This window comes from Chrysochloris asiatica, unplaced genomic scaffold (genome assembly GCF_000296735.1).
Source record: "Chrysochloris asiatica unplaced genomic scaffold, ChrAsi1.0 scaffold00071, whole genome shotgun sequence".
NCBI classification, from domain to species: domain Eukaryota; kingdom Metazoa; phylum Chordata; class Mammalia; order Afrosoricida; family Chrysochloridae; genus Chrysochloris; species Chrysochloris asiatica.
In genome coordinates, this window is record NW_006408589.1 from 5,411,578 (window position 1) to 5,428,069 (window position 16,492).

The window sequence follows — 16,492 nt, forward strand, 5'->3', positions numbered from 1 at the left end:
AAAAGCTTCTAAGGTGCAATGTGCTTATTGTTAGGGTGTCAGAGGGTAAAGGGGTGAAAAAACTTCCGGTGATGACACAGCCCCGATTTCTAGACCCCACAGCACTCGTCAAAATTCCTCCCAAAGCCTGAGTAAGAAACTAAACAAGCAAATTGTTCTTTTATGTTCTCCACCCACCTTCCCCCACAAGGAGTTGCTGCTTTGAAGCTGTAAACAATGAGTTATTTTTTCTTCCCCTTAGAAAATCTGAGTGTCCTTTTTCTATACCAACCAAGGGAGTTGTGTTTAGGTTCAGGCTTCGTACATTCAAAACCAGATACGTCACACCTCCGGAAAGTGAACACTATCAGCTGGGCTCCAGACTGCACATTCCACAGTGTTGGACAGTCCTGGAGCGGGGATCCCTGTATAAAATACCCGTGCATTCTCTTATGTGCTCTTTCTCTCACATGTTCTCTATTATTTCTTTCATTTTCTCTGTTTCCCTCCCTCCCTCTCACACACACTCAAACCCAACCCCAGAAAAAGCATTGCACAGACAGAGGACGCTGTTTCCCTGCTGAAAAGTCACCAAGGGGCAGGCAGGGTGACCCGTCAGGCAGTTCCTAAACTCACTCTTAGGACGGCCTTTTCGGGGCAAAGCACTTTGAGCCCTGGCCTGGGCTCAGACCCCTGGGGCCTCATCTCCACAACTGTCAGGGCTTGCCCTCCACTGGGGAGTGGTGGACGGGATGGCCACTACCCTTGGGCTCCCTGGCGGTCATGGTAGTTGCGTGGCCCAGGGGGCTTTCAGAAAGGTGACCTTGCTCCGGCAAGGCCCATGAGTGGGCCAGGCTACGGCCTGTAGATCTTAATCACGTCCTTGATGGGTCTCCGGCAGATGGGGCAGCAAGCCCGGGCCTGCCTCTTGAGCCGCAGGCCGCAGGTGTAACACAGGCACATGTGTCCACACGTGTAGATGACCGTGTCTACGTCGCCGTCAAAGCAGACCGTGCACTCACCATTCTTACTGCCTGCCATCTCCGGGGGGGAGAACACCGGTGACACTGGGGGGCTCAGTGGGGAGCTGGGGGCTGTCACTGCAGGAAGGGAAAACAGGGCGTGCTTGAATAATGTTCTCAGGCAGGATTGGCTGAGACAACCCCTAGAATGCAGTTTCTATGGTGGGACCCATGGAAGAACAATTTTGTCTTTCTCCTTGTTCCTCTATCCCCATGTATACAGAAAAAATGCCACCCTTGTTACCCCCCTTGAGACACAATACCTAGATGTTTCTCCTCCCTCCAGCAAACACACGGCCGAGGGTAGGAAAGGATGCAAGGAGGAGAGGTAGCCACCCTGCTTTTAGGCCTGGGAAGTCTGCTGGCCCAGACAAAGATGCCAAGCCAGCGACATTTCCTGCTCTCACCCAAAGGCATGTGTTCCCTTACCTAGCGATGACTCAGATGCGGAGGAAGATTGGTTGACACTGAAGGCCATGTCAGAATCACTATCATCCTGGGAGCCGCTGAGGGATCCTGATGGAGATGTGGTTGCAGGGCTGGACTGCAGGGTGCCTAAGAACCAAAGGGGATCCATCAGGGACTGTTCCAGGTTCTACCGGCCCCGCTACTCCGTGGATCTCTACCACTTTGCACCTTAGCTTCCCCATTTGCCTAATGGGAGCCCAAGAGCAATCTCATAGAGCTCTGCTCAGAACTGCCACGAGCTTATGTGTATGACAGACATCTGTTCTTTGCCTGCCCAGCATCTATTCCCACTTATTTCAGCAAGGACGCTAGAGTTTTCCTTGGGGTCTTATCCTACCCTGACACATACAATCCAGATCAGGCAAATAAAAATGTCTATAAGGAGCTCTGGTAGCGTAGTGGTTACGAATCGGGCTGCGAACCTTAAGGTCAGCAGTTCGAAACTACCAGCCGCTCCGCGGGAGAAAGATGAGGCTTTCTACTCCCGTAAAGATTTACACCCTCGGAAACCCTGTACAGGGTCGCTATGGGTCGGAACTGACTCGACGGCACTTAACAACAACATACCTTGGTCTCAATGGTGGTTCAGAGAAGGGCCTGTTAATACCAGAAATAAAATTGGCACCGACCATTTATGGACTGTGCTGAACTCCAAGACCAGCAAATAGTTAGGGCCAGGTACCAGCAATGTAACATTTATTAGAAACATGTACATTCTCGGGTCCCACTGAACGGGAAAAAGGTGGAGTCCAGCAATCTTGTGCCATAATGAACCCCCTGGTCATTCTGATACATATTTCAGTATGGGACCAGTTTGCTGGCTAAGGTTCAGGGTTGCTATTGCTAACAAGGATCCAGGGTTCCTGGGATGGGACCCTCGTGCCTGGGACGGGGCGGGTACTCACCCAGGAGGCGTAGCTGGCCCGCAGCGCCACCGCGCACAGCGAAGAAGGCCCAGAGTGCTTGCGTGGTATCCACGCACAGCAGACGACCGCGTGGGCGCCCATTGATGCCTAGCAGCACGTCGCCGCTGGGCTGGAGCGTGAAGCTGAGTGCATCCCCGCCACTAGGTACGGGTCCGGCGCGCGCTACCACCCAGTACTCCTTGCGGTCGAGCAGGGCGTCGGGGTCGGCGGGCAGCTCGGCAGGCCGGAGAGCGCCTGGGTCGCACGATGTGATGCCAAAGGCCAGAGCGCTGGGCGCCGCCAGTCCCGGGCGGCCCACCTCCACGAAGAGGCTCTCGCCAGGCCGCAGGGGCCGCTCAGAGAAGACGAGTGTGCGGCCGCCATCAGGCCTTGGCGCGCAGGCTATTTTGCGGTCGGCAGACAGGCTCACGTCGGGTCCGCGGGTAGCATGGAAGCGCAGGTCGGCCTCGAGCAGTGCGGGGGACGACGAGGGCCGCGGGCGGTCACGGGGCCCGCACGGGATGGCTGCGACCGCGGAGTCGACGGGCGGTGCGCCCGGGGCAGGTGCCAGCGCCAGCTGTCCCAACTTGGCCACTACCTGGTTGTTCTCCAGCTCATTGTTGTCGAAGTTGGCGGCGTCATGGCTGCTGGGAGGCAGACAGGCGCTGAAGCGGGCCAGACTTAGACGGGCAGGTGTAAGCGTGTCGGCGAAGGCGCTCTCTGCGGGGACACAAGCGAGACCCGTGTGAGCCCTTCCCCTCCTGCCAGCTTGGCTCCCTGGGCCTGAGGCACTTGAACCTCTTACTCTGCGTTGATTCATTTGTGTACTTGTTTTGTTGTTGTCAAATGCCGTCGAGTCGGTTCCAACTCATAGTGACCCTGTATAGGGTTTCCAGGAGCGGCTGGTGAGCTTGAACCGCCAACCTTGCCGTTCAAACTGACCTTGCGGTCAACACACCAGGACTCCACTTGTTTTAATGAACCACAAAAAACAACAAACCAGATGCCTTCAAGCCGGTTCCGACCCATGACGATCCCATGTGTTTCTGGGTAGAACTGCCCACCATAGGATTTCCAATAGCTGTGATTTTTTTGGAGATAGACTTTTCTTCTAAGGTGCCTCTGAGTGGATTAAACTGCCAAACTTTCCTAACAGCCTAGCGCTTCATCATTTCAGCCACCCAGGGGCTCTTTAATGAAACACAGCTGCCCAGAATTGGATTAAGCATGATCCTTGGTTTATTTGACATACTCTTATCATTAGGAAGGGCAGATAAGGCCTCCTGCCTCCCTTCTTCTATTTTTCCCTCCCCTTGAACTTCTCTTCTCCTTCATTTTCTCTCCCTCCTCTATCTCTCCTTCCAACTCTTCTTCCCACCCTCTTCTTTCCTCCCCACTCCATCTTTCCCTTAAGGAGAATTTCATACATCATTTTATCGCGTGCCTCCCCAATTAGAACATAGCTCCAGAACGTTCACATACTAACTCATGTAATCTTCACAACAACCCTGTGAGACCGTTTAGCAAAGGAGGGAGCTGAGGCACAGAGCTGTTAGGGATTGTGTTCAAGGTCACACAGCTACTAAGTGGCAAAGTCCACAGGCTGACTCTAAAGGGGGAGTAGGGTCTGTGCTAGTCTGGTAATCACTGTGTCCTCAGCAGTGCGGACATACCTCAGGAAGATATTTGGCCAATAGCCTTCAATATTACGTAGTTTATTGACAGAATAAAGGATGAGTGAGTAAGGTCTCTAAAAGAGACTGGCTGTTACTCTGATAAGGAGGGGGGAAAAGGGAAAGATACAAACATTCCAGTTATTAAAGGTATTTTGAAGATTGTCTAGTGATAAGAAAAATATTCTTATTAACCATAAGTAAACAAAGCAAGAACAAAAGTGGTTCTTAGATTCTTTAAACCAAGCCAAGATTTTTGTTAAATGGTACCATTCTGCAATTTATATCATCATAACAGGTTTTTTCCTCTAGTTTTCCAAGTATAAAATTAAATCTTAATCTGGGACATGCTTTCTCAAACTCTGTATGCCCAGCTCCCGGTGAGAGACTGCAATACTAACAGACACCCAGCCACAGGGGTGGAGCTTGCAAAGTGGGTCTCCAATATCTGACACTGCCTCACAGACCTGTTGGGTTTTTGTTTTCTTAACTTATTTGTGAAAAATTATAATTGTACACAGGTAACAGAATTAATGCCCATTATCCAGATTCAACAATTATTAGTTTATGACTAATTTTATTTCATCTTGTAGTGCAGTGAATTATTTGATATTGTTTTTCTGGCCATAGTCTTTGTGTAACTCCCACCAAATGCCCGGAAGAACCATGTAGATTGGGTGTATTTTTCTTATCCTGATGGATCTTGGCAATAGAAGCTGGGAGAAGGTACTGATAGGTTTCTATGATTGAGTTGAGTGATTTTTAACAGGGTTCATTGTAAAAACTTGGAAATCTCAAGTGGGGATTGGTCAATGGTGCCATCCTGCTGGGTATAAAATGAGCCATCTCAGAAGCAGTAAGGGGGTAATCTCACGATCATCAAGAAAAAGCCGGGGTAGAGTGCATCCTTTGAACCTTGACATCCCGGTGTACTGAACCTCCTCCATCCAGGAGACACAGGATAGCCAGAGTATTCAACAGAGAGGTGAGCTTCCCAGCTCACAGAGCAAGGAAAGCTGAGTGCCTCTGGGCTGGAGGCTTGCTTGAGAAGTAGGTGGCCTCAAGGCACTGAATTGGGGGAGCCAAACATGCTGGGCTGAGGCTTAGGAGGGAATGGCATACCCTTTGGGCATTTATTGGCAGCACTAAAGGAGCTTTATAACATTGAGCATATCCTCTTCTTATATTAGTTTCAAACAACTCCCAGATATCATATAATTTCATCTGAAAGATTTCAGCATATCTCTCTAGAAGTTAAACGCATGTTGTTATATGTGTGTATGCTTTGTTGTTGCTGTTAAGTGCCTTCGAGTTGATTCCGACCCATAGTGACCCTGTATAGGGTTTCCAAGGAGCAGCTGGTGAGCTTGAACCACTGACCTTGCAGTTCAAACGAATTTGCAGTCTGACCCGTTAGCCCACAGTGCCACACCAGGACACCGTGTTTGTTTTAAAATCCAAATAAAGCCCACTCATTGTCATTATTCCTTTTAAGCTACAGGCTGCCCCTCTATCTCTCCCCTACTCCTCTTCATTTGTTTGTTGAAAAAATCACCATGCAGTCTTTTAATGTGTTTTTGAGTGTTGTTGTTAAGTGTCAAGTCGGTTCTGACTCATAACAGCCCTGTATAGGGTTTCTGAAGAGCAGCTTGTGAGTTTGAACTGCCCACCTTGTGGTTTGCAGTCCAGTGCTGATCCTATACCACCATACCAGGAGTCCTTTATGAATTAGTGACTAACCTTTATGAGTCAAAAGATTTCATTTAACTTGGATTTACCACTTCTCTTGGAAAACTGGAGGGTCTGGTAACATAGGGCCTGAAGTTTGGCCTGAAAACTGAAAACTTGCCCTTGTGCTGAAAATGCTTGTTAGTCCAGGCCCCATGGCCCAGCTGGCCCTTTTCACTCATTTCAGCTCCCTGTGTGGGCTCTGGACATTTGAGTGTGGACATCTTGCTTTATACACAACCTGAGGGAAGATGTGCTGTTTCAATTACTTCTTTTAAAATATATGTATGTGTCCATGTGTATCTCTCTGCCTATATAATTTTATTAATGTTTATAGAAAAAAGTTCTGGAAAGAAACAGAGCAAAATGTTCATGGAAATGATCTTCTAGAGGGTGAGATTATGACAAGTTTTCTTTAGATTTTCTAGATTGTCTTTTTTTTTTTTTTTCTGTGACAGACATACACTTCAAAATTTTAATCATCGGAAAATCCCCAGTAAATATTTTTTAAAAACTCAAAATCTCAAAGGAATAACAATGTGGAAAGATGCTCATGATAAACTGTTTAGTAAACAAAAGAGGATATAAAACTGAAAGATGGCTTGATTCTAATTTTGTGGGAAGCGCATGCATAGGATACATAAGAAATGAATACATAGGACAATCATAAGGAAATATATCACAAATGCTGGTGGTGGTTATCTCTGATTGGAGGACTGAATGATGATTTCAATTTGTTTTTTATAGTTATCTGTTTTTCTCAATTTTCTTTAAAGAATGTGTTGATTTTGTAATTTTTAAAAAAGGATATGTAAAAATATAATGAAAACACCGTTAAAAAAGGGCACTTCAAATCCTTAAGACTATGTTTCTTAGTTACTCTTCAAGCCAGCAACTGAACTCACCTGGAATTGGCTCAAATTTCAGCCAAACAATAGACAATCCTATAAGGTGAACAATACACCTGGAAGGGAGTACTCCTTAGAACAATCAACCACATGACATCAAAAGGGCAGCATTTGCCCAGGATAAAGCTCAAAAGGCAGGGAGGGGTAGGAGAGAGGACACTGGAAATGACAAACACAGGGCGGAAGTAGGGAGAGTAACACTGCCACAGTTCGGGGACTGCAGTGTTGCAGATCAAATGAGGATGGATTGGCAAATGGAAAAACAATTTGCTTTGTAAACTTTCACTCAAATCACATTAAAAAGTTAAAAAAACAAACAAACCTAATGAACCACACAAACCAGAAGAACTAGACAAGGCCCAGTTATCAATACCGGCTGCTCTGACTGGGCCTCACACAGTTCTGGATAGAATGTGAGAATAATGTAAAACAAAATTCAGAATCATAAAGATCAGACTTACTGGTCCCACTTACTGGTGGGACCCCAAGGCCTTTAGACACCTTTCAGTCCTGAAACTGAACCCACCCCCAGGGATTCATGCAGAGAGACGGATAGCACTTTTTATAAAGTGAGCAGTAATACTTGTGAGGTATATGCTCCTCAGGATAATGAACCAGACCAGACCAAAAGGGCAGCATTTGCCCCCAAACAAAGCTCAACAGGTAGGATGGGGCAGAAGGACAAATGGAAACAGGGAACCCAGGGTAGAGTGTAGGAAGAGTGTTACATTGAGGGAATGGCAAGTGATGTTAGGAAATAAAATGTGAATAAACTGTTAGATGGGAAACTAATTTGCTCTGTAAACTTTCACCCAAACCACAGTTTGGAAAAAAAAGGTATTTCAGACCAGTGGATGTTTCTAGGAGCCCAGAGGATTTTGCCTTTTGGTATAGTGCAGTTCCCTCTGGCTTCCTGCCCCACCCAGAGGCGGCCTGCCCAGCCCAACCCAAAGGCATTGGCCTCAGCTTGCCCTGGGCCTCTGCTCTTGCCAAAACACTCTGCCTCTGCCATATACCTCTAATGGCTTGCCCCTAATGGCTCCCCATGGGAGCCCATCTTTTAGTGTTGTTGTATAGGGTTTCCGAGGAGCGGCTGGTGAGATTGAACAGCCGACCTTGCAGTCCGGCGCACGAACCCACAGCACCACACCAGGACTTGAGCCGTGGAGATGGGCAGGCTTTGGTTCAAACCTTTCCTGGCTATTTGATCTTAGGTAAGTCACTTCACCTCTGGAAGCCTCAGTTTTTTCATCCTTAAAATGGGAATAATGACAGTATTCCCCGTGTTGATACGAAGAAATATATTACCAAAAATCCAAACCCACCGTCACTGAGTTCTGACTCATAGTGACCCTATATGGGGTTTCTGAGACTGTAAATAAATCAGCCTTATCGTTCTCCCTTGGAGCAGCTAGTGGATTTGAACTGCTGACCTTGCAGTTAGAAGCCCAATGCTTATTCCACAACACTACCAGGGCTAATGCAGAGCATGGCACGGTGTCAGTGCTCTGAACATGAATAAATCTCATCATTATCCCTTCAACATTTAATCATCAGAATGCTCTGTGCTGGTAATGGGCGAACAGGTGAAGAGCCAGGCATGGATTCTGTGCTCATGGATCCCATCCCGGCAATAGAAACTGACTCTAGCTAAGAAATCTTACCAAAAACTGAGAGGACAAGCTGTCCTGAGTGTCATGAAGAGCCACCATCCATCCTATGTGGCTCTTTAAAACAGGGTCATTTCAGCGTGGGAACACAGAGGCACAGCCGGGTGTGACAGACTGGGATTCTCTGAGTGTCTTGGTCAGAAGTAGGCCCTGGGAGTGGGTCAGAAAAGGCCTCTCTGGCAGTGATGAGGGGCTAAGACCTGAAGGCCAGGGCCGGTTGCTGGATAAGAGTATTCCAGGTAGAGAGAACAGCTTGGTGACAATCCAGGTGGTGAAAGGCTTGGTTTCTGGGACTCGCTTATAAAGTATGTGACAGTATGAGGGGGCTTCAAAAAGTTTGTGGGAAAATTCTGTTATCTTTTAATTCTATTTTCTTACAAACTTTTTGAAGCCCCCTCATACTTAGCCTGGCACCGAGTAGCTCCACTCCTTCCCACCCCCCAGCAAAAGCTGGTTCTTCTCACTTGATCACTATATGAGGCACTTTGTCCCCATCAGACACTGTTCCTGAGAAAAAAAGGCCTGAGATGGCCCAGTGTTGTCCTAGGCCGGACACTTCAGAATCCACTACTGAATGGGACATTTCTTATATGGAGAATCAGCCAGCTAGAGGCAAGGAAGCAGGAATCCAAAAACATCCTCACCGAGGGAACCTGTCTCCAAACCCACTCTCTGGAGAGCACACGACCATTTTCCTGAGCACCTATCAGATGCCAGCTGTATACATTCATGATCTCCATTCAATCCTCACAACGATCTCACATGGCCCTGAAACTGGGCACATTTCTCAGTGGGGCAACACTGAGGCTCCAAGAAAGAGGTGATGTGAGTTACTCAAGGGTACATTTGCAAGGTGGGGGGAGAAATGAGATTCCAATCCAGGCAGGTGTGTGACTCGAAAGCCAGGCCCCGATATTCACTAGCAATGCTGCTTCTACTGCTGCATGCTGTTGAGTCTGGTCCAAGTCATAGTGACTCTGTCTAGAGTTTCCGAGGCTGTAAATCTTTACAGGAGCAAAAAGCCCATCTTTCTCCTGAAGAGTGACTGGTAGATTTAAACTGCTGACCCTGGGGTTAGCAGCCTGTTGCATAACCCACTATGCTACCAGGGCTCCTTTCGTTAGCAATTGTTGCTGTTTTTGTTAAGTGCTATCGAGTCAGTTCCGACTCTGATCCTGTATAGGGTTTCTGTGAGTTGCTGGTGGGTTTGAAATTCCAACGTCTGTATTCAACAATTAGAGCTGCCCAGCATAGGGACTCAACTTCAGGCCACGTAGAGTTTCATTGCTCAGAAGCCTAATGTAGTCCCTGAGAGGGCAAGTCCAACAGGTACCCCCTTCTGCTCTCCCTCCTCCCCACAAACATCTCTTGAGCACCCCTCCCACAGCAGAGCCTCAGAGATGGCCAAGACAGGCTGCCCCAGCCCCACTCTCTCTAGGCCTGTCATGGAGCTGAGTTCTTCTCTTCCTTTCTCACTTAGGTCAAAGATACCTGGGGCTGGAAGTAAAGCATAATTTATGTCCTGAGAGAAACCATCTTTGTGTGAATATGAAAATTAAGGTAGGCAGAAGGAACCGATCCATCAGTTACTTCATTGTTCCTAAAGGACTGATTGGGGACATGTCCCAGAGGCAGAAATGACAGGCCTTGCCTACAGAATGGATGTGGGGTGAGGTAAAGAGGAATTGAGAATGACTTCCGAGTTTTTTGGGCTGATCAACCAAATGGATGAGGCCACTTTGAATGAGGAGCAGGTGGGAGGTGGGAGGGGAGATGGAAGAGTTCTGTCTGAATGTGTTCCGTGTGGGGTGCGACTCAGACACCAAGAGAGGCTGAGTAGGCAGAGAGAGGTCTGGAGTTCAAGGAGACAGAAGGGCTGGGGATACAGATTGGGAAGCCAGCAGCTTAGAGATGAGATTTAAGGCCCAGGGAGGGCTCTAATCATTTGAAGAAAGAGGGAAAATCAAGAGAAGTGACCTTACTTTATGATAATTTGTTAAACTATACAGTTGCTAGCTACACTTTTCTATACACATGTTTCACATAGATTAAAAATGCACAAAGGGAAGAGAGAGGGGATAGAATCCCAGGGCCTTTACATATGGAGGAGCCCAGGAGACAGGTAATGGCATGGGCCAGGCTGTGGGAGGAAAACCAGGAGGGTGAGGTGGGGTGGCAGCATTCTGGAAGCAGAGGGAGATCCACAGTAATGGAGTAGTATGCAGACAGAGACGTGAGCTCTAGATTTAGCAGTGGGGATCCGAAGGGTGAGTGACAGAGTGAAGCTCAGTGGAATGGTGGGGACCATGCCTTACAGGGAGGCGCTGCAGAAGGACACTGAGGAGGTGGTACAGACAATACTGGTGAGAATGTTTTGCTCTGAAGGAGAAGATAGAAATGGGATTGTAGCAGGCAGGGGAGATAGAGTCAAGGGTATTTTTTTTTAATGATGGAAGCTCCTAGAGCTCTCTTATGTGTTAATGGGAATGGTTTCTGTGACGAGGAGAAAGTGAGGCAGGAGAAAGGGGAAACAGTCATAGCTGCAGAAGGGCAGGCAGGAGGAGGTGCCAGGGAGGGCTGTCGGGGTGTGAGGAGACAGCAGGAGTGTATTGTTGGCTTGGGTACACTGGAGGTAAACCCCAGGTCTGTGGACAACGAGCTCATGCTTTCCAGATGCCACCTTCCACTGACCAAAGACTGGACTATGGGACACAGACCTCAACAGGTAGGATGCTGGTGAGTCCTGGCTATGTGACTTTGTTTTCCTCATCTGTAAAGTGGGGATCCTTCACTCCTGTCTCACAGGACAAAAAAACAAATCCACTGCCATTGAGTTGATTCTGACCAATGCTTAACCCACGGCACCACCAGAGCTCCCTTCACAGGCCCATCCAAAACCAAACTCACTGCCATTAAGTCAATTTCAACTCACAGTGACCCTGGAGGGCAGAACAGAACTGCTTCCAAGGGTTTCTGAGACTGTAGGTCTATGGAAGCAGACAGCTACATTTTTCTCCCATGGAGCAGTAGGTGGGTTTGATCTTGAACCACCAACCTTGTGTTTAGCAGCCCAATGCCTAAGCCACAGTGCCACCAGGACTCTTTTTACAGGCCCACAAGGAGGCTTCATGGTAAAACTGTGAGCTAACAGTGCTTGGTACTGTGCCTGGTACAGAGGACAAGCCAGCAGCCACAGACTGGAGGTCATCTTCCAGACTGAAAAGGCAACCTCATTACTGCCTTGCTGTCAGGGAGGGGAGGTGAGCACTGGCCTGTCTGTTTGGGCAAACAAACCAGCAAAAAACAACTGCAAAAGCCAGTTACCCTGTGATGCTCCCTACCGGGGTTCTGCAGTGTTTGTCCCTGTCTAAGGTGGGGCGCTCACACCTCCCATGAGGGGCCCCTGTCCCTTACACTGGCCACTGATTAGCTAAGTGACATTGGGCAAGTCTCTGACCCTCACTGGGATTCAGTTTCCTTACCTGCATCTCAGAGTGGTGCACTCAGAGATCCGTAAGTTCAAGTCTGTCTTTATCAAACACTTATCACAGTAATGAGCAAATTCTAACTCTCCCACAAACTTCTATGTGACCTTGGCCAGGTTACTTATCTAAGCTGAGACTGAATTTCTTTATCTGTAAATGGGGGTGATAAATATTTCCTGCCTCACAGGGTTCTCGTGGGGATCAGAGTCACTACCCAACTAAAGCTCTTGGCATTGTGCCTGGTGCACAGTAAAACCTGCAGCCATTGAGTAAACTCCAACTCACGGTGCTCTCATGACTGTCAGGGTAGAACTGTGCTCCACAGTTTTGAGTGGCTGATTTTTTAGAAGCAGTTTGCCAGGCCTTTTTTCCAAGGTGGACTTGAACCTCCGACCTTTCAGTTAGAAGCCAAGAACTTTAGCCATTTGTACCACTCAGGGGCTCCTGGTAACTATTAACTAGTAAGGATCGAGGCTTTCAAGTAGAATAAATGACTTCCTGACAAGGTCTGTAGAGAACTGTTGCTTCTGGCTGTCTGGCATTTAACCCCCTTTCTTCTAGCACCAGTTCCCTGCTTTACTTTTTAGGGCACCTCCTCCTTCCATTCATTTCCTTGGACCTGGGACAATATGATTAAGCACTTGAAGACTAACTGAGACTTTGGCAATTGGAACCCACTCAAAGGTACCTTGGAAGAAAGGCCTGGCAATCTGCTTCTGAAAGGTCACTGCCATTGAACACCAGATGGCACACAGCTCTTTTCTGCATACATGGGGTCACCATGAGTCGGAGCTGACTTGAAGGCAACTGTTCATTTTTTTTGGTAACTTGGTCCATCAGTTTCTCCCATCCCTTTGACTGTGGAGCTGGACTCAGAGATGAGCATGTGACCCAAGGAGGTCAATGAGGTTAAGTCTTGAGACTTTAACTAGGTCTCTCAGGAAGGAAGCACTCCTGCTGCTGGGTCTGCTAAGCTGGGAGGACACGGGCCTGGAGATGCTGGTGGTCTTCTGCCACCACAAAGGTGAAGCCAGGCTGAGGATGCAACCAACAGAAAAGACAGCGGAGCAAGAAATGAAGACAGGCAGATATTTCAGATGATGATGTTTGGGCCCCTGTGTCAAGCTAGGGTAAATCCACTCCCTGGATTTCTGAGCCCATGTTGTTGTTGTTAGGTGTCATCGAGTCAGTACCGACTCACAGTGACCCTATGCACAACAGAACAAAACACTGCCCGGTCCTGGACCAACCTCACAATTGTTGCCATGCTTGAGTCCACTGATGCTGCCACTTTGTCAATTCATCTCGCTGGGGGTCTTCCTCTTTTTCTCTGACCCTCCACCTTACCAAACATGATATCCTTCTCCAGCCACTTGTCCCTCCTGACAATATGCCCCAAGTATGAGAGATAAAGTTTGGCCATCTTGGCCTCCAAGGAGCACTCTGGCTGCACTTCTTCCAACACAGATCTGTTGGTTCTTTTGACAGCCCATAGCATTTTAAATACTCTCCTCCAACACCATAACTCAAAAGCATCAATTCTTCTACAGTCTTCCTTATTCACTGTCCAGCTTTCGCATGCATATGAGGTTATTGAAAATATGATGGCTTGGGTCAGGCACACCTTAGTCCTCAAGCTGACATCTTTGCTCTTCAACACTTCTGAGCCCATGGAGTCATTAAATTCCCCTTTATTACTTAAGCAAGATTAAACTGGGTTTCTATCACTTGCAAACAAATAGTTCTGGCCTTGGGTTAGCACTGCTTGTTCAGTCTGACTCATCTTCTACCACTAGGCAATGAAGCATGGCAGGGGCTTGCAGAGCACAGGCGAGGGTTAAGACTCTCACTAGTCATTGCTGAGGTACCTGAGAGGAGGCCAGTATGGGTCAGCACACAGGAACCCTGCAAAGGCAAGACTTCTTAGAGAAGATAAAACTACCACTATAGGTACAGGGAAAGGCATGCATGGCCTAGCAGAATCCTTCCTCTCCTAGGTTCCAAACTGCTAGATTCATCCGTGAAGGAGGCACACTAGGGATAACAGCACAGGTAGGAAAGTATGCTCCCTAGACATAGTGCTACCAGATAAAATGCAAGATTCTCCGTTAAATTTAAATTTCATATAAATAATTTTTCAGTATAAGTATGTTTCAAATATTGCATGGGACATAGGAGGGGGGCTTCAAAAAGTTCATGGAAAAATCCCATTATCTTTTCATTCCATTTTTCCACGAACTTTTTGAAGCCTGCTCATAGATGTACTAAAAAAATTATTTGTTGTTTGTCTGAAATTCAAGTCCTGGTGTGGCACTGTAGGATAAGCACTGGGCTGCTAGCCACAAGGTCAGTGGTTCAAATCCAAACCCACCAGCTACTCCTCAGAAACACTATACAGGATTGCTATGAGTTGGAACCGACTTGATGGCACTTAACAAAACAACGGCCTGTACTTTCATTGCTAAATTTGTCAACTCTACCTAGATGGCATGAGGGGTAGTGGTGGTCAGTGGTATCAAATCCTCGGGAGACCTGGGCTCAATTCCTAACCAATACCTCAGGTGTGGCTACCACCCATGTGCCACTGGAGACCTGAGGTTGCTACAATGCTGAACAGGTTTCAATGGTACTTCCACACTAAGACTAGGAAGAAAGACTTGGTAATCTACTTCCAAAAAACTGCCAATGAAAACCCTGGGAATCACAACAGTCTGCATTCTGTTGTGCAGTGCTGTGGGCCAACACTCAAGAGCAGCTAATGTGGACAATACCAACAACCCAGATGCTTGGTTTGCTGGTTTTCAGGCTTCATCCAAGAGGGACTGAGAAGTAGTAAAGGAGGGTGAGAGGCATCAGGGGTTGTCTATTCTGTAATTTCATAGCTGAGAATCTCCAAAGGCACCATCTCCTTGCTCTTTGTGAAGAAAAGGAGGCCAGAGGACTCTGGGTAATGTGGACATTGACTGTTTTTATTTGGTACCCAGGACATCACTTGCAGGAGACCAAGCTCTCCCTGGAATTGGGAGCAAGAAGCCCGTATCTGGTGGGATTTTTGTGGTTCTCATGTAGCCTTACCTTGTACTGGGGACAGCTGGGTACTTATTGTCTGGACTCAAACCACACAAACTGCTTAGCTTTCTTCTTTTTGTTAACAACTTTTTCCTCTGCATATAAATCATTGTTGATAATTGGGAGGGGAGGAGGAAGAAAAAAAAAATTCCCCATTTCCCTCTAACTCATTTGTCAACACTGTCAACTAGTTCCCCTTCCCCCCACCCCAGGGACAGAAACCAACATTTATTGAGCCTCAATCAGAAACTTCCCCTCCAATCTCTCCTGTAGTCTTTAAATAGAACTTTATTGCTCTCTCTGATTGTAAAAGCAATGCAAGCTCTTTGCATACATATTAAAAAGATAACTCAGAGAGGTATCAAGAAGGAAGCGAAATTCATACATGATCCCAGAGATGATACTCCTTCTAGTCTCATTCCCCTTTGACATTCATTTGTGAACATTGTTCTATGACACGCCTGCTAGGTGCTTCCCACAGATTACAAGGGCCATAGGGCCTGTTTGCACATCAGGAAACTGAGGCTCAGGGAACTTTAGATACATGCCTGCTAAGTTACACTGACACTCCAGTGGGATACCTGCCTCTCCCTTCCCATCAAGATGTGTGGAATGTAGTTGTTAAGTGCTGTCCAGTCCATTCTGACTCATAGCGATCCTGTATAGGGTTTCCGAGGAGCAGCTGGTGGGTTTGAACCTCCGACCCTGCAGCTCAACCTGCCCTTTCAGTCCAGCGCTTTATCCTGCAGTGCCACACCAGGAATGTAGCTGTTGTTGTTAAGTGCCTTCAAGTCAGTTCTCTACAAAGGTTTGCTGAGTGAACAAATGGATGAAGATCTCTCCTTTAAAGGAGAGGAATCCATGTCTCCCATGTTCCAGGTTTGTTTCTTTTCATTAAATCATCAAAGGTTGCTCCCAATTTGTATTTTAAAAAGAACATCCTAATCTGCTTGAGCTGATTGTGAAGTGGCTGCAATTTCTTGGCTATTAACTTGAGACACAATTGTGTCTGAGGGCGCTGGTGAATGAGGCATGATTGCTTCTCTGCTCCAGATAAATAGTCAAAAAAAAAAAAACCTCCAAGCCCACTGCCAGAGTCAATTCCAACTCATAGCAACCTTATATAAGATTTCCGAGACTATGTAAATATGCGAGCAAACAGCCTCACGCTGTCTCCCATGGAGCAGCTGGTGGGTTTGAACTGCCAACCTTGCAATTAGCCGAACCTAGCCCACAGTGCCACCAGGGCTCTTTCTAGAGAAATGAAGAGCACCAAAAAAAAAAAAGAGTTGATGGGACCTAGGAGGTATGTTATTGCTGTTAAGTATCATTGAGTTGGTCCTCATTCACAGCGACCCTGTAACATGGTTTCCAAGGAGCAGCTGGTGGATTTGAACTGCCACTTTGAGGTTCAAATTGGCCTTGTGGTTCATTGCTTACCCGACAGCGCCACATATGGGAAACCTATAATTTCTGGAGATGAGACGCCAAAATCTTTCATGACAAAGACCACGGGTTGTTGTTGTTGTTGTTGTTAAGTGCCGTCGAGTCGGTTCCGACCCATAGCGACCCTGTACAGGGTTTC

General features: G+C 47.3%; 1 protein-coding gene across 1 annotated transcript in view; it reads right to left on the bottom strand.

Moving 5' to 3' along the window:
- Nucleotides 1-834: 834 nt before the first annotated feature.
- Nucleotides 835-16,492, bottom strand: part of NEURL1B (neuralized E3 ubiquitin protein ligase 1B) — a 47,904-nt gene continuing 32,246 nt past the window's right edge. The window contains exons 3-5 of the mRNA XM_006864809.1: nucleotides 2,375-3,094; nucleotides 1,431-1,556; nucleotides 835-1,079 (exon numbers count right to left, since the gene is read on the bottom strand). Coding sequence (XP_006864871.1) covers nucleotides 835-1,079; nucleotides 1,431-1,556; nucleotides 2,375-3,094 — 1,091 coding nt within the window. The remainder of the gene's footprint in view (nucleotides 1,080-1,430; nucleotides 1,557-2,374; nucleotides 3,095-16,492) is intronic.